This window comes from Gopherus evgoodei, chromosome 4 (assembly GCF_007399415.2).
Source record: "Gopherus evgoodei ecotype Sinaloan lineage chromosome 4, rGopEvg1_v1.p, whole genome shotgun sequence".
NCBI lineage: Eukaryota > Metazoa > Chordata > Testudines > Testudinidae > Gopherus > Gopherus evgoodei.
This window is the reverse complement of record NC_044325.1, coordinates 52,830,373-52,853,975: the sequence shown is the minus strand read 5'-3', so window position 1 is coordinate 52,853,975 and position 23,603 is coordinate 52,830,373. Positions and strand designations below refer to the sequence as shown.

The window sequence follows — 23,603 nt, the reverse complement described above, 5'->3', positions numbered from 1 at the left end:
AAACACTGTAAACACCACACACATTATTCTGTAGTATATGCAGGACCTGCCAAAGCGAAATTGGGAGGAAGCGATGGCAGCGCGGTGACGAGAGTGGTGAGAACATAGGCATGGACATAGACTTCTCACAAAGTACGGCCTGCAGCAGTGTGCACATCATGGTGTTAATAGGTCAGGTTCATGCCGTGGAACGCTGATTCTGGGTCCAGGAAACAAGCACAGGCTGGTGGGACCACATAGTGTTGCAGGTCTGGGACAACTCCCAGTGGTTCCAAAACTTTCACACGCATAAGGGCACTTTCATTGAACTTTGTGACTTGCTTTCCCCTGCCCTGAAGCGCCAGAATAGCAAGATGAGAGCAGCCCTCACAGTTGAGAAGCGAGTGGCGATAGCCCTGTGGAAGCTTGCAACGCCAGACAGCTACCAGTCAGCCGGGCATCAATTTGGAGTGGGCAAATCCACTGTGAGGGCTGCTGTGATCCAAGTAGCCAATGCAATCATAGAGCTGCTGATATCAAGGATAGTGACTTTGGGAAATGTGCAGGCCATAGTGGATGGCTTTGCTGCAGTGGGATTCCCTAACTGTGGTGGGGCAATAGACAGAACCCATATCCCTATCTTGGCACCGGAGCACCAAGCCAGCAAGTACATAAACCGGAAGAGGTACTTTTCAATGGTGCTGCAAGCACTGGTGGTTCACAAGGGGCATTTCACCAACATCAACATGGGATGGCCAGGAAAGGTACATGACGTTCGCATCTTCAGGCAAACAGCCCAGCAGGAATGGGCACCTCTGAATGTCCACTTAATAAAACCAGCCTATTTCAACCAGGTGACCATGAATGTTATCACTCTCCTGAGAATAACACAGAGAGGTAAAGAATGGATGATGTTTGAATGCCAGTAAACACCGGGACCATACGCTGCAATGATTCCCTGCTACATGCTGCTGGCCTGGCATGGTAATGTGTCCTACCATGGAGGACAGAATAAGGCTGCCCTCCCCAGAAACCTTTTGCAAAGGCTTTGGGAGTACATCGAGGAGAGCTTTATGAAGATGTCCCTGGAAGATTTCCGCTCCATCCTCAGACATGTTAACAGACTTTTCCAGTAGCTGTACTGGTCGCAAATGCCAGGGCAAATAAATCATTAAACACACTTGCTTTTAAACCATGTCTAATATTTACAAAGGTACACTCACCAGAGGTCCCTTCTCCACCTGGTGGGTCCAAGAGGTAGCCTTGGGTGGGTTCAATGTTTACTGGCTCCAGGTCCAAGGTGAGAAACAGATCCTGGCTGTTTGGGAAACCGGTTTCTCTACTTCCTTGCTGTGAGCTATCTTCCACCTCATCATCATCATCTTCCTCATCCCCAAAACCCGCTTCCGTGTTGCGTCCTACGCCATTGATGGAGTCAAAGCACAGGGTTGGGGTACTGGTGGCTGCACTCCCTAGAATGGCATGCAGCTCATCATAGAAGCGGCATGTTGGGACTGTGACCTGGAGCAGCCGTTTTCCTCTCTGGTTTTTTGGTAGGCATGCCCGAGCACCTTAATTTTCACGTGGCACTGCTGCAAGTCCCTGTTACAGCCTCTGTCCTTCATGCCCTTGGAGACGTTCTCAAATGTTTTGGCATTTCATACTGGAATGGAGTTCAGCTAGCATGGATTCTTCTCCCCATACAACGATCAGATCCCCTATCTCCCGTTCAATCCATGCTGGAGCTCTTTTGCGATTTTGGGATTCTATGGTCACCTCTGCTGATGAGCTCTGCATAGTCACCTGTGCTGATCAGCTCGCCACACTCGCCAAACAGGAAATGAAATTCAAAAGTTCACGGGCCTTTTCCTGTCTACCTGGCCAGTGCATCTGAGTTGAGAGCGCTGTCCAGAGCGGTCACAATGGAGCACTCTGGGATAGCTCCCGGAGGCTAATACTGTCCACACTACCCCAGATTTGACCCGGCAAGGCCAATTTCACTGCTGATCCCCTCGTCGGAGGTGGAATTAATAAATCGATTTTAAGAGCCCTTTAAATAAAAAAAAAAAAAGGACTTAGTCGTGTGGACGGGTCCAGGCTTAAATCGAGGTAACCCTGCTTAATTCGACCTAAAATTGTAGTGTAGACCAGGCCTTACAGTACAAACTTTTGAGTTAATCACCAAGAAGTAATGGGCCTCGAGGCTGGACCATGCAAGCAAGAGCAAGTTGTCACTCCTCCCTAATCAGCCTTTCAGGTAGTGCAAGGCTCAATTGACCAGCCTTGCCCTCTCCCAAAATTATCAATGAAAAACCATCAGAGAAAGCATCAAACGGTTGAAACACATTGGAATGGAAATAGGCACATTTACAACAGACAGAGTTTCACCATGGCTGTGAATAGAAACAAAAGCCTATTTTAGTATAACAGAGTGTAGGGAAAGACACTCTAGATCCGTTCATTCCATTGGGGAGTAAGGGTGCTTTCATGAAAGTTTCGGATGCTGGTTACTAAGAAACCAGCCAGCTCTTCAATAAACTTTCCTTTTGGGTGGGAAATATACAATATTAGAAAGGAAAGATAATTATTGATAAAAGTAGATCCAGGTTTGTTTTATGATTTTGTATTGTATTGTAACAACATGTTTCTGACACTCATTTCTAGTTAAATCTTTATTCTTAAATCTCCATTTGTTTTATCAGAAGTGCTCACAAGCACTGTGTGGTTTACAGGACTGGTGATTTATTTTAAAGTAAAACTGATAAACTGGGACACACTGCAGTGGATCTGTGATTGAGAGCAGTGAATCTGGGATTTCTTGGTCTAGTCTACAATGGGGGAGTGAGGAGAGGATCGATCTAAGAATAGTGTAGCTGAAGTTGACGTATCTTAGATCAACTTAGATTGACTGACTTCATGTCCTTGCGGTGCGGTGTCGACGGGGATCGCGTTCAGGATCGATGTATTGCGTCAATGACTACCTGCTGATCTGGCAGGTAGTTTAGACATACCCTTAGAGTAGCCGGTGTCAGGGGCTGGATATTACAGGGGAATGATTCAAAGGGACTCAGGGATTGGAATGCACCCGTTGTTAATATGCAAGGCAAAGTTAGAACTGGCGTAGCCTAGAGGGGAGTGCTGGAGTGACTAAAAGGCTTGTTGCGTTAAGGAGCTGACACGCAGCTACCACAAGAAAGACTCCTTCTTACTGGAAGCAGGGGATAACTAGGTGACTTAGAGACCTGGGTACCCCAAGAACTGTCACAGTGAACTAATTTTTTATTTTTTCCAGAATTGCCAACAAATTTGAAAATTGCTCGCCCAGCTGTATTTTCAAGGCTTCAGATATTCATAGTGAATTACTCCAAAATTAATCACCTAACTTTCCACAGAGTATTCAAAGGCATTAATTCTCATTGGGGACAAAACAGAGTTAAAATACCTATGCAAAGGTATTTAACTTCTAAAAGTTAACACTAGTATCTCAAACTTCTTTTAAACAATAAAAAAATAGAAGACCATACCGAGAAATTGGAGACAGAAAGTTTCTTGTTTTTTTGTGAAAAGTATGTTTGTTTAGGGAAGGAAGAGAGGTGGAAAACTTGACTTTCTCTAGAATGAGACACAAACGTGCTTATGAAAATTGTGGCTCCATAATATGAATTCAAGTCTTCCATATCGAGAACTACTCATTCTTATTTTGGTTATAAGTTCAAAGGCTATTAGTTCTATAGTGAATTTCAGTTTACCGCCTAAGGCGTGCATCTAGAAAGTTTCTCATTGTTGGACATCCCAGATTAGTCCATTTTTTAGCTTGGAGTATAGTGAGTATAGTAAGCTTGCATATAACATAATTTGTTATTAAATAATATAAACTTGTTTACAAAAACTGATCATTGTGACTCCTCACTATCTTTCTTTCCATCTTCTAAGAAACTTCCATTCTCCCTTAATTTTCTGTCAACTGTTTTCCTGGTTCATGACTCTTCACACTTTGGCTGTTCACTTGTAATATGAAACTTTGTCAGTTACTTTTGAAAACCGAATTACATTATGCATATTATGTTAATTAAATTACATTACCACCACTTGTGTGTTCTGGCAATAGTATCTACAAATATATCCAAAATTATTATCAGACATGACCATTTTTTTCATGAAGCTGGTTATCCTTAGCTACACTGCGTTTTTTCAGGGAGTAGATCTGTCCATCCCTCCTAGCCCTGTGTGATCTTTCAGTGTAGCTTCTGAACTTTTCCTTTTTCAGCAAAAGTCATCAGATTTTCTAGTATTTAGTTTCCAAATATCTTGTACATGATGTCGTTAAGATAATCTCTTTATATCCTTCTTGAATAGAAGATGTGTGTGAAAGCGTCTTCATCATTTCCCATTTCTTGTAGCAGTTTTGCATGTAATTTGTTTACATCTGTGTCAATAACCTAGTCCCAGATTTGGACCTTAGCGTCCAAAATATGGGGGTTAGCATGAAAACCTTCAAGCTTAGTTACTAGCTTGGACCTGGTACTGCTGCCACCACCCAAAAAATTAGAGTGTTTTGGGGCACTCTGGTCCCCCCAAAAACCTTCCCTGGGGACCCCAAGACCCAAATCCCTTGAGTCTCACAACAAAGGGAAATAAAGCTTTTCCCTTCCCCCCCCCCTCAGGTGTTCCTGGAGAGATACACAGAAGCAAACTCCGTGAATCTAAACAGAGGGATTCCACCCTCCCCGTTCCCAGCCTGGAGAACAGAATTACCGAGAGTCAATCTCTCTTCCCCCCTCACCCAGAGGGAATGCAAAGTCAGGCTAGTACATCTAACACACCCAAGTTCCCCCCGGACTTCTTTCTCCCACCAATTCCCTGGTGAGCTGCAGACCCATTCCCTGGAGTTCCTCACTAAAGAAAAACTTCAACAGGTCTTAAAATAAAGCTTTATATAAACAAGAAAGAAAAATACATACAAATGGTCTCTCTGTATTAAGGTGACAAATACAGGGTCAATTGCTTAAAAGAAATATGAATAAACAGCCTTATTCAAAAAGAATACAATTCCAAGCACTCCAGCAACTATAGACATGTAAATACAAAACAAAAAACCAACTTTGTACTCACAACTTGGAAACAGAAGATTAGAAAGCAGGAAAAAGAAAAATCCTCCTCATAGCTGAGAGGGACAGGCAGAAGACAAAAAAACTCAGACACAAACTTCCCTCCACCCAGAGTTGAAAAAATCCGGTTTCCTGATTGGTCCTCTGGTCAGGTGCTTCAGGTTACTTTTTTTTCCAGGTGAAAGAGACATTAACCCTTAGCTATCTATTTATGACAATCTGATGTCTTGCCAACTTCAACTCCATGGGGCCTGTGGCTTAGGGGCGCTATTGCCTGCAGTCACCTTTAAGCCAGGAAAAATCCAAGTCCAATATGAAAGGATTTAGAGATATGACTTGTATTAAAACCATTTCTAGCACTTTCTGGGTGATGTTTGCAATTTCTGCACTGTTCCAGAATCATTATGCATTTTGAAAAAGTGTTAAAAAAAAAACAACAAAAAAACAAATCCAAAAACCTAGGGCCAGATTTATGGACATTTAGTATCTTATTTAAGGTAATGCCATTGAAATTAATGGGGCTCTCACAGAGAGAGTTACTAAAATCTGGTCCTTTATTTTGATCTTAGTTTCTCTACTCAGCCTTTAGGACAATTTTATAAGCATCACTTATAACCTATCCCTGAATTATTTTGGGGTGTTCAGTATTATTCCTCTCTTGCTCTGTTTGAAGGATACTAATTTTATTTTTTACTCTTCATTGTATGTTATATCCTGTTAGATGCTTTAAAATGTTTTTCCTATTTTCTTCTTTTCAGTTTGGTAAACATAGGTAGTTGTTTTAAAATTACCTTTAATTAATATGACCAGTTTTTTAATATGACGTGAACATACGGGCAACTTGAAGTGGCTTGGCATGCGAAAGCCTCATTTGTGCACCAGCGTAATCAATTATGTCAGAACTGCTCTGAAAAGTATTTTTAAGGCCATTTAGGGCTACATTTTCAAAGTATTCCTGTTTGTCTTGCACATGCTAACACCAGTGTATATGCTCGCGGGCCTGTAGGCATGTGCATATTGTGCTTTGTCACAGCCCACACAAGTATGTGTAAACTTTTGAAAGCCTGAATCCTAATTTTCTAATTACTAATTTCTAAAACTTAATTTAGATTTTCTTTACAGTTAAGTGGTATATGTTTTTATAAAATATGACTAGCCACTAGAATCCCAAATGACATTCCAAAAATTTTATATAGACTAATTTTTTAGTTCTAACAACACTGATAATCTCCCTCAGCGTCTCTTTAGTGCTTTTTTCCTCATGCCTACTTATACAACTGGAATATTTTAAACAGCTTTTTAAAATTCTACTCTTTGAAGTTTGTGGCAATTTCTCAAAAATCGTTTAACTTTCTATTTTCAGTTTATCCTAGAGTCAAAGAGGTCATCAGTGATAGATGATCAAGGAGAGAGGAATAGATCCCAGCACCATTAAGCAGACTGAAATATGCTGATGGAGAGTTTTAGGGGAAAAGTGTGTCTAATGTTGAAGTGAATCCTAATATAACTGGAGAATCAGTTGAGTTATTTGAGGAAATTGATGATGTAGTCATTCTTTAGTGCCTAGATTCCATGGTAATGAGTGCATTAGAAATGCAAGTTTGGATTTTTTTTGTACCTGAGGAAAGTCATGTAGCATATCGGAACCCTCTCAAAATGTGAACGCCTTGAGCATTTTTTACTGTTTATCTTTTAAACATCTAACTTCAATAACCTTATTTTTAAGACAAAAAATGCTGTTCTAATTCTACAAGCCCCTAGGGTTGCCAACTTTCTACTCGCACAAAACCAAACACCTGTGCCCTGCCTCTTCTCCAAGGCCCCGCCTGTGCCCTGACCCTTCTCCGAGACCCTGCCCCCACGCACTCCATCCCACCGCTCCCTCTGTTGCTCACTCTCCCCGCTTTTGCTCATTCACTCATTTTCACCGGGCAGGGGGTTGGGGTGTGGGAGGGGGTGAGGACTCTGGCCGGGGGTGCGGGCTCTGAGGTGGGGCCAGGGATGAGAGGTTTGGGGTGGAAGAGGGTGCTTCAGGCTGGGGGTGGAGCTGAGGGGCTCTAAGTATGGGAGGGGGCTCTGGGCTGAGGCAGGGGGTTCGAGTGTGGAAGGGGGTAGGGGCACTGAGCTGGGGGACGTGGGTTCTGGGGTGGGGCCAGAAATTAGGGATTCAGAGTGCAGAAGAGGGCTTTGGGCTGGGACTGAGGAGTTCAGAGTGTGGGAGGGGGCTCTGGGCTGGGGCTGAGGGGTTAGGGTGTGGGAGGGGTATGGGCTCTGAGCTGGGGGACAGGTTCTGGGGTAGAGCCAAAAACAAGGAGTTTGGAGTATGGAAGGGAGCTCTGGGCTGGGGCCGAGGGGTTAGGGTGTGGGAGGGAGATCGGGGGGTGGGGTGCGGGGGAGTGTGAGGGCTCCGGCTGGCGGAAAGGGCTCTGGTGTAGGGTTGGGGGTGAGGGATTTGGGGTGTAGGTGGGTGCTCCAGGCTGGGGCAAAGGGGTTCAGAGTGCGGAAGGGAGATCAGGGCTGGGGCAGAGGGATGGGGTGCGGGAGGTGGGCAGGTGTGCAGGCTCCAAGCAGCGCTTACCTCAAGCAACTCCCAGAAGTAGCAGCATGCCCCCACCCCCTGCTCCTACATGAAGGTGCGGCCAGGCAGCTCTGCACACTGCCCCGTCTGCAGGCACCACCCCCACAGCTCCCATTGGCAAGCAGAGATCCCTGGCTGCCCTAGGTGAAGGGGTTGGAGGTAGGGGGGAAAATACTGCTGCTTCCGGGAGCCGTGTGGAGCCACAGCAGGCAGGGAGCCTGCCTTAGCCTGGCTGCACAGCAGACTGGACTTTTAACAGCCCAGTCAGTGGTGCTGACCAGGGTCGCGAGGGTCCCAGTTCAACCGGGCGTTCCGGTTGAAAACCGAACACCTGGCAACCCTACAAGCCCTTTTCATATATTTAAAAAAGGAGTTTGCTTAATCTTTTGAAGTCCAAAGGTGATCCATTTTACCCTAAAATTGTGATGGCTGAGCAGAAGACATCTGTAGAATTTAAAATCTTGTCTAAAAGAGAATTATTTCCCCTCCACAGCCATTCAAAATTGGGGGCTGGGGGATAATTAGGAGGAACGAATTAATCCTTCAGCATGAATTAATTAATCTCAAATCTCTGTGAGGAAGGGATTCCCCATACATGGTGAGTGGAGTGGGGAGGTGCCACAACTGCGGCCCTATCTCCAGATGGGCATTGTTCAGGGTTGGAGATTTATTTGTAGGGAGTGAGTGGGACTTGTTTTCTTACCCACATTTTTTACTTCCACCTCATAAACCAGGGGGAATCCCTTCAACCATTACAGTCAATGCAGAGATGCCATACTGGCAAGGGTATGAGGGAAAAGTTGCGAGAGGCTTTTTGGAAACAGCCAAACAGTCATGTCCTCTGAATGAGATCTGTAGTTTCTGGGGTCAGAATCTCGGCTGTTTCCACACAGATTCTTCAAACAGAATCATCTGTTGAAAATACTGAATATAACCTTAGAATTTTCCTCCCAGTGATTCCCCACCAGGTCCATCTTATGGGTTTTTTTGCAGCAGGAAAAAACTCGGTCTCACGGTACTGCATCCACAATTTTGGTGTAACTGGGTTATCATTGTTAGACTGCAACATTTCTCTACAACACTGAGAGAACCTATGGCAGCCCTATACAAATATGTTCTAAATTACTGAATTTCCTCTATAAATCCCATATGAAAACCTGTGCACCTTCTTGAGTGAATTTATAGAATCATTTTAAGTCAGACAACTCCAGTTTCTGGTAAATAATCCAGTTTACATACAGAAAGCAAAGTAGGTTATCATGTCTACTTAAGAAATCTCTGTATGTGCTCTTGAATGTGAGGTAGGACAGGACAAATATGCATACACTCACTTGAAATTCTGTTTCTATTATAGCTTTAAATGACTTTGACGTTGAAAAAACTACACCAGACTCCTAACTCTGCTTATGTTATCTTAGGTTGGTTAGTAAACTTCTTCTGGCTGGTGTACAGATATTTAACAAAAAGAGATGCTTTTGGTTACACTAGAATAAATAGCAAAATAAAACATTTGCTCAATGGAAAAGACTGGTAGCAGAATAGTCTATTTTGAAACATTAAGGAAGAAAGATTATACATACAGCCTAGAGATTTTTAGAGAGGATTTGAAATGTTCGTTTCATTTGGAAGATCTATCATAGGATTTCATCAAAATAAACAATGTATGGAAGCCTAGTTATTTTGGTTCATGGTAAGAGTATTTTTATTCTCTATTTTGGGTTGAAATTGTGGATGTTTAATTAAGATTATCCTTTTCTAGGATTTCCATTTGAACAGAGTTAATCTAGAGGAATCTTCAGGAATGGAAAATTCTCCAGCAGGGGCTAGGCCAAAGAAAAAGAATAAAAAATCATACGACTTAACTCCAGCTGATAAATTTTGGCAGAAGCATAAAGGCAGGTGAGCTGAACAATTCCAGATTTTATATTTAAATTAGTCAACTTCTAATGAAGAATTACCCTTAACATACTAATATTTTTCCATGTCTTTGAGAAAGTGTGATAGAGCATCTATGCATAGGGAGTCATAAGCCACATTACTCTACCCAAAGAACTCTGTGTAATTTCATAAAATAGGTATGTTTGGTATAGTTCAATCTATATAAATAGTGTAGAGGAATTAATCTCATTTTAAGGGATTCACTAGCAGTTTTACTTAGTTTAGGAATGTTTGAATGTTCCTTTGAATAAAGCATACAGGTGACAAATCTGTTTGCAAATTGAGTAGATGCTTTTTATTTAATTCTAAAGGCACTGTTAGCCTAGTTTCCCATGTACCTGTGGAGTAAGATTTCATTTGTGAAAAAGCTTTGAAATGTGTTCCCAATTCAGGGGAAAAATCAGACTGGATTTATAGAGAGAAGTGGAGTTCTTTAGTAATATGGGAAATGCAAAATTAAACATAATCTCGTAATTCTTATGATTCATAAACAAGGTAGTAGAGTGCCCTGGATGTGCTAGGAAAGAGTTCTGTGTGAGCAAAGCTATAAAAGAATGAAAACTGAAAACCAGCACTGAGGGGGACAAACTCTGCTGTATAGTGTGGTCTGGTCACATTATTAGATTTAAAGAAAGATGTCATCTGATCCATTTGGATATCCCAATACTTTACTGTTTTGAATGTTTATGAAAATGAAGTTACTTAGGATGGAGACCTCATGACTAGATTTAGTTCCTTCAGGTAAAATAGTTGAGGAATTGCTTTATACTAATCCTTACGTATTGTGGTAGCTTTACTTTTAGGGTTTTGTGGAAATGTATTTAATATCTACAGCAATTTGAAACACTGATGTTAATGGATCTTCTGGGACAGTCATTTTATCTCTTTGTATTCATCTGCTTTGGGGGGATTTTTTTTTGTTATGTAGAGAGTATACATCTATGGTGCCATCACTATGTACACCTCTACCCCGATTTAACTCAAATTTGGATATAACGCAGTAAAGCAGGACTCCAGGGGAGCGGGGCTGCGTGCTCCGGCGAATCAAAGCAGATTCGACATAACATGGTTTCACCTATAACTCAGTAAGATTTTTTGGCTCCTGAGGACAGCGTTATATCTGGGTAGAGGTGTATTAATTTTTATATGTGAATTTAATAAAGCATATAAAAAGTAATGGATATTTATACTGAAAGCTTAAGCATATGTTTGATTACTCTCGTATATTAAGTATTTTCTGTATTTTTGATGCTTCGTTATTATAGTAACGAGTTGGTATTTCATAAAAATTTCTGAAAGGCATTTCAACAGTTATTTTGATCATAGAAACCATATGGTTTTACTATTTAAATTTGCCTGTTTAACAGAACCTTATATATAATATTGCTTTAGTCCTTTCCCAGAGGTGGCAGAGTCTGTTCAGCAAGAGCTGGAATCCTACAGAGCCCAAGAAGATGAGGTCAAAAGGCTTAAAAGTATTATGGTAAGGTTTGTTTAAGATATATATTTTTTGTTTAACATATTTCATTTTTATATAAAATATGAAACAAAGCCCTATACAAGTATTCTCATGCTTTTAAAACATCCGCATCAACAAATGTTGTTCTTCGAGTGATGGTCCCTATGTGGATTCCAAGCATGGGTGTGCATGCATGCCACATGCCAGAACCGGAGTTATTCCTAGTAGCATCCGTTGACCCGTATGTGCGTCAGCCATGTGGCATTTCCGAAGCTTTAAGAGGCAGTGCAGGTCAGCGCTGCTCCAGTTCCCTTTTACCACTGCGTAGCCAGAGTTGGCATCTCTCTTCCTCAGTGCTCTTAGCTTAAAAGAACTGCTTCGGTCCGTTGTACATAGTTTTTCTTTAGTAGTTGTCTGTTCCTCATTTATTAGTTGACTGCTTGCTTTCAGTTGGACTTATCCCCTCTGGGGACTCCCCCTGGCCCGAGGACTGTACTCTGGCAAGCTGGGTTTAAATATTGCTCTTCATGCCCACGTTCCTTCTCTGTGAGTGATGTGCATCAATTTTGTCTTTATTGCCTTGGCAAAGCTCACATCTGCCAATCATTCCCACCACACCACCCAGGAGGCTAGAAAACTCCACCTCCGCAAACACCTCATGGAAGAGGCAATGCGCCCAAGTGCACTCTCAGATCTGGGATCCATGGATCCACTGGAATGGCATCTGACACAGGCAGTGAGCACCTCTCTGGGGTCTTCCCACCCAGCACTGGTGCACACACCAAAAGCCCACCCTGTGCACATAAAGCACACCCATGGGCATAAGGATGGCTCTCCGGGGACCACCTCCAAGCACAGTGTTGCCTCCTCAAGCCATGCCAAGTCGAGTGAGAATTCGCGTGCCAACTTGGACACTCCTGCTCCGAAAAAGTCCTGCTTCGAGCACAAGTCCAAGCTGTGTTGGCGCCAGCCAGGGTGACTGGCTTGCCACCCATGCCCCCAGTTCCGTCCACTCCACCAGGTCTGTCCAGACTTGCCTGCCTGGTGCCAGGCATGCTAGAACATGTGTCCCTCCCCACACTGATGGTTGAACTTATGCTCCCCTGCCATGCTTCGCCTGCCATCCCTTGTGGGCGAGTTGCTCCTGCTCAATCCTTCTCTGCCGGGCCAGAGGTGCCTCTTGCTCCTGGACCATCCTCCTGCAATGACAGTCCCACTGTCTCCACCCCTACCAGACCCATCTTCCGAGTCTGAGTGGTTCTCCTACCCAGACCACACCTTCTCGCCTGCACGGTCCCTCAGTCTGGATCCTTGGCACCAACTATACCCTCCGATATACGCCCTGCCAGCCGACCCATGGTACCCCTACCCCTTGGCACCACCACTGCCTAGTGACTCCTATGCCTGGCCCTACTGGGCTTCCTGGATGCCCAATTATGAGCATGAAATGCCATCTCGCTCATGGCACCAGTTGTCCCTGATGCACACAGCCCCTCCCTTCTTCTTTGAGGACCCTTCGGCTGTCTCCGCTCTGGCGGCACCAGCAGGCGCCTTTGCAAACCCTAGTCCATATTGGCATCTCCTCATCTCTGGACAATGCTATCATTCCCCTCACTCTCTCTCATCTCTTGCCAACCTCGTGCCATAATAGGACTTTGGAGAATGGCCACATCCCTCAGGCTGCCTGTTGAAGACATTCAGGACCTATGAGATCAATTCCTAGACATCTTACAATCTTCTGGACCCTTGTGTACCGCACTCCCTGTTCACAACGCCCTTCTACAACCGGCCCAGACCATCTAGCACACCACAGCCTCCTGTGCCCCAACGCCAAAACAGGCAGAATGCCAGTACTTCATGCCCTCTACGTTCATGGACATTCCTTTCACCCACATGCCCCCCAACTTCCTGATGGTCCAAACCACGACGAGCGCACCCGCCAACAACACCTATAGTCCACGGCCCCTGATCGGGCCACCAAGAAGTTGGACCTCCTGGGACACCAGGTCTGCTCTTCTGCCGGCCTCCAGTTCCACATTGTCAGCTACCAGGCCATCATGGCCAAGTCTGATTTCCTTTCATTTTCCAAACTCATGGACTTGCAGGACTTCCTTCCCACCTCGACCTCGGAGTGGGAGCAGGACTTCCAACATCAACTGGGTGAAGGCAATTTAGTGGCCAAGGTCACTGTCCAGTACACGGTCAATGCTGCCTCATACTTTGCCAGGACTCCCAGCTTCCCAAAAGAAGTACAGACCGCTCTTGAGGACTTTCCCTTCAACAACTACAAGTTCAGAAATGAAACAGAAGAGTGCTTCCATTCCCTCAAGGACTCTCCTGCCAGCTTATGCCACGTACCAGCCTTACCACCAACCTTACCCGCAGCACCCATCCTGTTCTTCTCAGCATTGTCTGCACTCGCAATGAACTCGCTACTCTGCTGCTCCTTCTACTTCCACCCTGCCTCGAGGTTCCTCCAAGCAGCCCTTTTGACTCCTTCCCCAAGACCTGCGAACTTCTCCGCCTCTCCTCCCGCTACTCCACAGGTGGTTTTCTGGGGTCGTCTTGGCCTCCTCACTCACAACTGGGGCAAGATTACCACCAACCACTGGGTGGTGGAATATTGTCTACCAGGGATACCTCATCTAATTTCTCTCCTTCCTGCCTCACTGCTCACCTGAGGAGCGCCCTGCCATGTTATCACACTCTCACTTCCTCTGAGAGAAAGCGGATACCCTCCTGCTGAAGGTCTCTATAGAACTCATTCAACAGTTCTACCATGACTAGGGCTTCTATTCCTCCTCTTTCCTTGTGTCAAAGAAAGGAGGTGGCTTCCACCCTATCTTGGACCTCTGAACAGATTTATTTGCAAGTTTCATTTCCGGATGGTCACTCTCCCTCTCATTATCCCCCCCTTTCCCATGGAGCCTGGCTCATCACTCTTGATACAAAGGATTTCATATTGACATCCATCCTGCTCATTGTCAGTTCCTCCGCTTCACGATCAACTGTTCTCACTACCAGTTCCAGGTCCTACCCTTCGGGATCACTACCGCCCTGTGTCTTCACAACGGTCTTTGCCATCATGGCAGCTTACATGCGCCACCTGCGTCACTTGGTGTTTCTGTACCTAGATGATTGGCTCTTTGCAGCATCATCCCTATCCCATCTTCTTACCACTATTTGTATGCTATGTGCCCTCCTCAACACCCTAGGAATTTGCATCAATGAAGAGAAGACGATCCTCACCCTTACTTGCTATCTCACCTTTGTAGGCACTCACCTGGACTCTGTCGTGGCCTGCCCCTTCCTTCCTTCGGATTGCTTTGCTGATGTCCCTGCCCTCATTGCGCAGTTCTGCCTGTGCCCTCACAGGTGCATCCATCACTGCCTCTGCCTTCTGAGCCATATGGCCGCCTGTACCTCTTTCACCCTGTACTCCCATCTCAGTCTGCGCTGCCTCCAACTGTGGCTCTGTTCTGTCTACAACCCACAGTCCAACCACTTCAACAAATGGGTCCTCATTCCCCCACCAGTTCTCACCTCTCACCTGGTGGTGCAACCCATCCACAGTCTTGGCCAGCGTTCCCTTTACAAATCCCACACCGCACCTTACCCTCATGATTGATGCCTTGCTTGTCAGATGGGACATTCATCTGGCCATCCGCGTGGCTCAGGGCCTCTGGTCACCCAGGCTAGTGTAGATGTATATCAGCATTTTAGAACTGCAGGTCGTCCACTTTGCCTGCTAGGCTTTATTGCCCCTCACCATATGCAACTTTTATCTCCAGCACACCCATAACTTCCGAGCCTACCCCAGGCTCTTTACCGCCATTGCGGAGTGTTGCCGTGGCTGCATCCTTTTGTCACAGCACTTCTCCAGATGAATTTCTTATTGCATCACTGACTGCTACACACTCTCCTGTACTCCATGTAGGCTCATGCTGCTACATCCACCTTTCTGGCAGATGTCTCATGCCATGACATCTGCAGAGAAACCACATGGGCCTCAGTCCACACCTTTTCCACCCATTATGCTATGGATGTGGCAGTGGGCCATACTGTTCTCCGCACTTCTTCTGAGCCCTTGTTCCCACCTCCTACCTGGGTACTGGTCACTACTCTCCGATGCTTGGAACCACATAGGGACCAACTCTCTCTCTCTCTCTAAGAAGTTACTTACTGTAACTGGAGGTTCTTTGAGCTGTGTGATCCCTATCTGGATTCCAGTTCTGCCCTCCTTCCCCTCTGCTCCGGACTCCTCTGCTGCTTGGTAGGAGGCGTCAACCTGCGCAGCCTCCTAAAGCCTTGGATGCACCACACGGTGATGTACTATGCATGTGCAGGTCAATGGACACTAACAATTCCGGCTCCAGTGCATGGCTCACATGTGCCCCCACGCTTGGAATCCACATAGGGACCACACATCGCAAAGAACTTCCAATTATAGTAAGTAACCTCCTGTCCTTTAGCTCATGCCAGTTCTCACTATCTTGACTGACGCATTCTGGGAAGGGAAGCACTTAGGATGTAAAATGACGATAGGGCAAAAAAGGTACCATGAAGTTAAGGGGAAATATTTTAACATACAGCCAGATAAGGTATACTTTAAAACTAGGTTTTTAGACCATTTAAATTAATAAGAGAAGATAATGCATGTGGAAGATTTCAGGTCGTTGCGAAATATCACTTCATCCTCTGAAGTTAATTCACTATTGTAAATACATAAACATGATTATTTGCGTAAATTTATTGTGATAATATTGCAGCATTTCCAAATGAGACTCAGAAGGCTGTGTTCATAAAAGTATGCAGTGACTCACAGAGTTACAGGACTGCTGCTGTAAATAATCAGTTTAACAACACTGATCTCTTAATATATATAAGAGACTTAAATAATTAAGTATATGAAAATTGTAGTGTGAGGTAAACAGGTTCATATGTTAACAGCCACTCCAGAAATGCACAGTAGTTTTAATCTGTCTGGGTCTGGTTTGAAGACAAACATGTTGAAAATAGACCCTCCTAAATTCCTTGTAAGGTGATGACAGACTTTGGCCTTGATCCAAACACCTTGCTAACGTTCTTTCTGTACCACCATATGCAATGCGGTGAGGGACTTCTCTTTGAGCTGTGAAATTCTTTGAATTATTATCTAAAATGGATTATGGCCTTTGGGAAGCCCACTTGCCTTTTTGTTTCAAATGACATCTGTACAAAGTGTTTTTTCTAACTCCTAGACTTTTTCATTTATAATTATAAATTATAATTTATTGTCCAATAAGTTCTTTATGGATATGCCCAGTAGAAGTTGTATTCTCCTGATACTATCAGTGTAAAATAGAGAAGAAATAAATTAACCGTATTTACAAATATGGTTTTGTGTCTACAGCATACATGGTTGTACCTTAATGAAACTCTTTCCACAGGGAATTGAAGGGGAGGATGAAGGAGCAATAAGTATGCTTTCTGATAATACAGCTAAACTAACTTCAGCTGTTAGGTAAGTAATTAATAAAGCACTAGTAGTATAGGTAAAATAGCTTTCCATTAGTTATATTTTCTGCTATTCTGATTTTAATATCTCCTGATGATTTTACCAACTTTCAAAAATATCAATCGGAATGTTAAGCAAGAATTTAGATGTTTGTTGCCCAGTAAGGCAAAATCTCAAAAAATAGACTTTGGAGGAAATTGTTGTTCTTTCAGTGATTGTCTGCATGGATTCTGCTTCTGGTGCGCATGCAGTCCATTAGTGTGAGATTGGATTCTACTGGCCAGCAGAATTGGCACTAGATGTCCTCACATGCCACACCCCCATCCAAGGACAAAAGGAGTGGAGTGGGTCCAACAGATCCTGAACTTCCTTTTTACCACCTATGGGAGTGACACCGAACCATGTATTTGACTCTGCACACTGTGAGACTAGTTGTTAGGCTAGTTTATTATACTTGAATAGTTAATTAACATAAATAGCATAATTAACAGTTGTTGTAGTTTAACACCCATTGGCAGAATAAGATTAATCACTAGGAGTTCGTTTTAGGTATAGAGTTATCCCCAATAACAGGTACTTAGACAGGGAGACTAGAGAGGCTATAAAAATAGAGGACTCAGTAATAATGGGGGATTTCAACTACCCCATATCAACTGGGTACATGTCACCTCTGGAAGGGATGCAGAAATAAGGATTCTAGATGTCATTAATGACTGCTTGTCGGTGCAGCTAGTCCTGGAACCCCCAAGGGGTGAGACAATTTTTAATTTAATCCTAAGTGGTGCTCATGATCTAGTCAGGAGGTGAATATAGCTGAACTTCTTGGTAATAGCTACCATAATATAATTAATTTTAACATCCAAAAAGCCTACCACTGGCTTTGTAACTTCAGCATTTAACTTCAGAAAGGAGAACTACACAAAAGTGAGGAAGATAGTTAAACAGCAATTAAAAAGAACAGTCACGAGTGAAATGCCTTCAAGCTGCATAGAAACTTTTTAAAAACTGACATAAGAGTGTCAAACTAAATGTATACCCCAAATTAGAAAGAATAGTAAGAGGATCCCAAAAATGCCAACATGGCTAAACAGAGTAAAAGAAGCAGTTAGAGGCAAAAAGACATATAAAAATTGGAAGTCAAATCCTACTGAGGAAAATGGAAAGAAGAATAAACTCTGGTAAGTCAAGTGTAAAAGTATAATTAGGCAGACTAAAAAAAGAATTTGAAGAGCAACTAGCAAAAGACTCAAAAACGAACAGCAAAGAATGTTTTAAGTATATCAGAAACAATAAGCCTGCCAAACAATCAGTAGGGCCAATGGGTAATCAAGATGCTAAAGGAGCACTCAAGGAAGACAAGGCCATTGTAAAGAAGTTAAATGGATTCTTTGCATCAGTCTTCACTGCAGAGAATTTGAGGGAGACATTCTTTTTAGGTGACAGATCTGAGACGCTATTTCAGATTGAGGTGTCTGTAGAGGAGGTTTGGGAACAAATTGGTATATTGAACAGTAATAAGTCACCAGAACTAGATGTTATTCACCCAAGAGTTTTGAAGGAACTCAAATATGAAAATTGCAAAAATAGTAACTTTGACAAGGTCCCTCACAAAGGCTCTTAAACAAAATATGCAGTCATGGGATAAGAGGGAAGCTCCTGTCATGGATCAGTAACTGGTTAAAAGACAGGAAACTAACAGGGTAGGAATAAATGGCCAGTTTTCAGAATGGAGAGAGGTAAATAGCTCTGTCCCCCACAGATCTGTACTGGGACCGTTGCTGTTCAACATATTCATAAATGATCTGGAAAAAGGGGTAAACAGTGAGGTGGCAAAGTTTACAGACAATATAAAAGTACACAAGATAGTTAAATCCAAAGCTGACACAAAGGGATCTCACAAAATTGCTTGAATGGGCAACAAAATGGCAGATAAAATTAATGTTGACAAATGCAAAATAAATATAATTCCAACTATGCATACAATATTATGGGATCTAAATTATCTGTTACCACTTAAGAAAGAGATATTGGAGTCCGTGTGAATAGTTTTCTGAAAACATCTGCTCAATGTGCAGCACCAGTCAAAAAGCTAACAATTTTGGGAGCTGTTAGGAAAGGGGTAGATCAGGGTTTCTCGAACAGGGCCAATGGGAGTTGCTGGAAGCGGCAGCCAGTAAGTCCCTCAGCCCGGCTGCTTCCAGCATCTCCTGTTGGCCCAGAGCAGCGATCCGCGGCCAGTGGGAGCCACGATTGGCCCGACCTGCGGACGGGGCCGGTAAACACACAGGTCCGGCCCACCAGGGCTTTCCCTACAGAAGTGGCGACCCGTTTGAGAAACCCTGGGGTAAATAAGACAATAAATATAATGCCACTATAGAAATCCATGGTACATCCATGAATACTGCATGCAATTTGGGTCACCTCATCTCCAAAAATATATATTAGAAATGGGAAAGGTACCAAGACGTGCAACAAGAATGATTAAGGGAATGGGAACAGCTTCCATCTGAGGAGAGATTAAAAAACTAGCGCTGTTCAGTTTGGAAGAGATGACTAAGGAGGGGATATGACAGAGGTCTATGAAATCATGAGTGGCATGAAGAAAGTGAATAAGGGATTATTCACTCCTTCATGTAACGCAAGAACCAGGGGTCACCCCGTGAAATTAGTAAGCAGCAGGTTTAATACAAATACGAGAAAGTACTTTTTCCCCACAATGCACAGCTAACCTATGGAACTCATTGCAATGGGATGTTGTAAAGGTCACACTATAACTGGTTTCATGAAAGAATTAGTTAAGGTCATGGATGATAGATCCATCAATGATTATTAGCCAAGATGGTCACGGATACAACCCCATGCTCTGGGTGTCTTTAAGCCTCTGACTGTCAAATGCTGAGAGTGGACGACAGGGGATGGATCACTTGGTGATTTCCCTGTTCTGTTCATTCCCGCTGAAACTTCTGGCATTGGCCACTGTCGGAAGACAGGATAATGGGCTAGACTCAGTATGGCTGAGTCAAATCCCTGATATTTTAAACTTATCCCTCTTGCAAGGCTGGTATATGGCCTTATGGTTCATATTGTGTCCCTCTGATACATTGGCTGGTCACCAAGTACCCACAGGTACCACCTGAAACAGCGATCCATACTTCCACCAGTGATTAATACTCTAGGTGTCTGTTTTGTCTCAGTGAGGGACACATCACGGGCAAATGTTTAATCTGTCTCTCCTTTTCCAAAAGAATGCAGAAAGGCCTGGTAGCCCTTCTCAAGCTTTATTCTGGAGCTATCAAAAAGGACCTCTTCAGAGCTTGAAGCTAAAAATCCTGTCAAGCTGGTTCATTTGCTCTTGGTTAGTGTTCTGGTGAGATGCAGCTGTACACAAAGGTCCTGTGTTCATTCTTCATCAAAGACAGTGAACCCCTTGGTCACTGAGTCTATTGCCCAATTATTGTCAGGAAGGGGTAGGAAGGAGCAGAGTTCCCAGGGTAAACATAGACAAAAGTAACCCTCCCTGGTGCCTAGTAAAAAGAGCCATTTCTCTGTTGGCTCATGCCCCTCAATGGAAAAGCAGTTTACAGCCCTGATTGGATCCCTCTGATGTATTAACTGGTCACAGAATACCCATGGGCCATATTTTCCCCAGTAACAGTGCCTCAGTACCGATGTCAATACTGTAACACATGATAGCAATCCTCTCTGAGCCCATGACTCTGCCATCGACCTTCATGGTGCAGATATGTCTGGTGCAGACTTTCTCAGTACTGAAGATGTTTCCTGTACTGAGTCATGTTATGACGATGACACAACTAGAGTCACCCCTGCTATCCTCATCTGCCATTTTAAGTGCTTCTGTCTCTGGACTGATGGGTTCTGGAATTGAAACACTGACTGGGTTTCAGGAGGGCCCTGAGACACCTGAATAGTGCAACTTCATTATTTGAGTGTTCATTTTCTTCTATCTCTTCAAAACATAGTAGGGAGATATCTGCCACCCATATACTTTGTTCTCATGGGAGTTGTACTGATCTGATAGGGAGCCCAGGGATCATCTTTCCAAGCACATGTCAGGGTTTCTACCCCCATGTCCTCTAGCCCTGTACTATTACAGCATGCAATCTTGGCCATTTTGGGCTCCCATCTAGGAAATCTTCCTTTACTGCTCTCTCCTTCCGGAGTTAGATCTTCCTCCCCTCCACTGGCTGCCTGAGCAGTGTGCTATTCTGCACTTGTCAGCTTTCCCCCAGCCCTTGGTTTAAAAAATCCACTACAGCCTTTTTAATTTTACATGCCAGCAGTCTAGTTCCATTTTGGTTTATGTGGAGCCAATCTCTCCTCTATAGGATACTCCTTCCCCAAAATGTTCCCCAGTTCTTAATAAACCTAAATCCCTCCTCCTTGCACCATGATCTCATTCATGCATTGAGACCTTTCAGCCCTGCCTGTCTTACTGGCCCTGCATGTGGAAATGGAAGCAATTCAGAAAAATGCAACCATGGTGGTCCTGGACTTTGATCTGTTACCTAGCAGACTAAATTTGGCCTCCAGTACCTCTCTCCTACTTTTCCCAAGGCATTGATACTTAAATGTAGCACAGCCACCAGTTCCACCCCAGTGCTACATATAGGTCTGTCTTAATATCTCATGAGATCTGCTATCTTTACATCCAGCTGACAATTTACCATGTGGTTCTCCTGGTTATCATAAACCCATCCATCTGTGTTTCTAGCAATCAAATCCCCACTGCTATTGCCTATCTTTTTCTAGTAAGTCCCTGCTCCCCAGAGGGATATCCTCTGTGCAAAAGGATATCATGACATCATCTGGAAGGTGGGTCCTAACTATGGGATTGTTTCCTTCTACTCCAGCTTGATGCTCTCTGGCCCCAAGACTTTCATCCTCAACAGCACATGGGTTGTTGGACAGGAGGCGGGACCGCTCTACTTTGTCTTTAAAAGTCTCTTCTCTGTACCACACTGTCTCTCATTGTCGTCCAGTTCAGCCACTCTGGCGTCAAGAGCCCGTACTTTGTCTCTGAGGGCCGTGAATTGCTCACACTGCATGTGTTCATACACCACCTGCCCCCAAGGCAGGTAGTCATACTTGTTGCACTCAGTGCGATAAATTGGGTAGCCTCCACTGTGCTGCCGATCTTCTATCTATGGTGTTGGGTTTTTTTGTTTTTATTTTTTTTACTCTTGGGGTGTTTTTTTAAGTAGCCTACATTTAGGGTATGTTCGTTAGGTGTATTGGATTTTTTCTGTTTCTTCGGTCAGTTACTTTTCTTGGGGACTTGGTGCCTTTGTAATTGTTATCCCTTGGCCTTCTCTCTTTGCAGCCAAACTTTCCTTATGTTGGCAGCTCACTCAATTGCTGTGCTTTCTCACAGGCTCTCAGCTTAGGAAGGGGCTCTTGCAGGAGGCCTCTAAATTTATGCCTGTGGCTATGCTACACACACTTCCCATGTCCTATTGATAATTGGGTCCTGACCTCTACGAGCTATCCCTGTGATCAAGGATAATCACTAATAGGTAATTATTCCGATGCCACAGTGACGAACACCTCTAACAGGGCTGTGAGTCACAAGTACAGTGTGTCTGATCAGTCCTCCCCAATTGCATACCCCAGAACTAGACACAGTACTCTAGCAGTGGTTGCACCAGTGCCAAATACAGAGGTAATATTATCTCTCTACGCCTGCTTGAGATACCCCTAGGTATGCATCCAGGGATCACTTTAGCCCTTTTGGCCGTAGCATCACACAGGAATCTCATGGTCAACTGATTATCCTGCCCCCAGAAATCCTTTTCAGAGTAACTGCTTCTCGGACTAGTGTCCCCATCCCCCATCTTGTTAGTATGGCCTACATTCTTTGTTCCTGTATGTTACATTTACAGTTAGCTGTATTACGTTGCCCATACTGCATATACATTGTCTTCTATCACTAACTACGGCTATATAGATTACCCACATTGAATATACTGTAAATGTTTCTTTGAGAACCTTAACTCTTGTATTTCCTGACTCCTTTGTTTTTCAGTTTGTAATCTTCACCTTTGCTTCTCATAATTGATGCATTTATTATAGTGAATCCACAATGCCACTGGAATGTGCAACCCAACGTTTTACTTTATTTAAATTTTTCAGCTCTCTTCCAGAACTACTTGAAAAGAAAAGGCTTATCGATCTTCATACAAATGTTGCAACTGCTGTCCTGGAGCATATAAAGGTATCTCCGCTGTCTGTTATAAAAATATAGAACTCCTTTATAAGTCAGCTTATCTCTGTCAAACCACAATACGGTCGACATTACTTAAAACTGGAGAAATAGATCAGAATGGCATGTCTTCTCAAAAATAATACCTTGGAAAGAGCTGCACATCATATGACATCTTGCAAGACCAAATGATGTAACAATGGGAGGAACTTTAATTTCAATGTGTGTGCACAACAGGGTGAAATAAATGTATTATGGCAACCTTGGGTCAAAATTGTTCACAGATTTAGTTCATTTATATGTGATGGCCAAGTTCTAGTGTTAAAATTTTAATGTGGGATGAAGCTGTGATGTTGATTTTATGAAAATCTATATGATTTTGCAAAAATATGCTAATGAGTGTGAATATAATGTAACTGGAATATGCTTCATGCAAAAGGTCTCTTGTAAGGTATTACAAAGCTTATAATCTACTGAGTGTGTTCATCCTATTTGTATAAATGTATCACTCTTGTATCTGAAACTAGAAATATGAAATATAACTCTGAGGTCCTACTGTAGTTATGCAAAGTGTGGGCAATTAATCGTGGTTTGGAATCTTGATGGCTCCCATCAACCAGAACAATTGACTGTGGATGGCTCTGTTTGCTTGCAGGCCTTCCTGTACATCAGGCTGGGAGACATGAGGGCTTGAAGTCTTACAGTGACATGTGATCATGTCACCTGAACTGAAATCCATCTTTAACCTGATGCTTTTCCATTTAGAAGGAGGAGTAGGAACCCAGAGAGGGACAAAGAATTCCCGCCTTATGCAAAAGATATAT

At 43.6% G+C, this 23,603-nt stretch overlaps 1 protein-coding gene across 1 annotated transcript in view; it reads left to right on the top strand.

The window, feature by feature from the left end:
* SCFD1 (sec1 family domain containing 1) overlaps window positions 1-23,603 on the top strand; it is a 168,483-nt gene that overhangs the window by 49,390 nt on the left and 95,490 nt on the right. Inside the window, exons 11-14 of the mRNA XM_030559349.1 lie at window positions 9,425-9,564; window positions 10,996-11,086; window positions 16,492-16,565; window positions 22,710-22,791. Coding sequence (XP_030415209.1) covers window positions 9,425-9,564; window positions 10,996-11,086; window positions 16,492-16,565; window positions 22,710-22,791 — 387 coding nt within the window. The remainder of the gene's footprint in view (window positions 1-9,424; window positions 9,565-10,995; window positions 11,087-16,491; window positions 16,566-22,709; window positions 22,792-23,603) is intronic.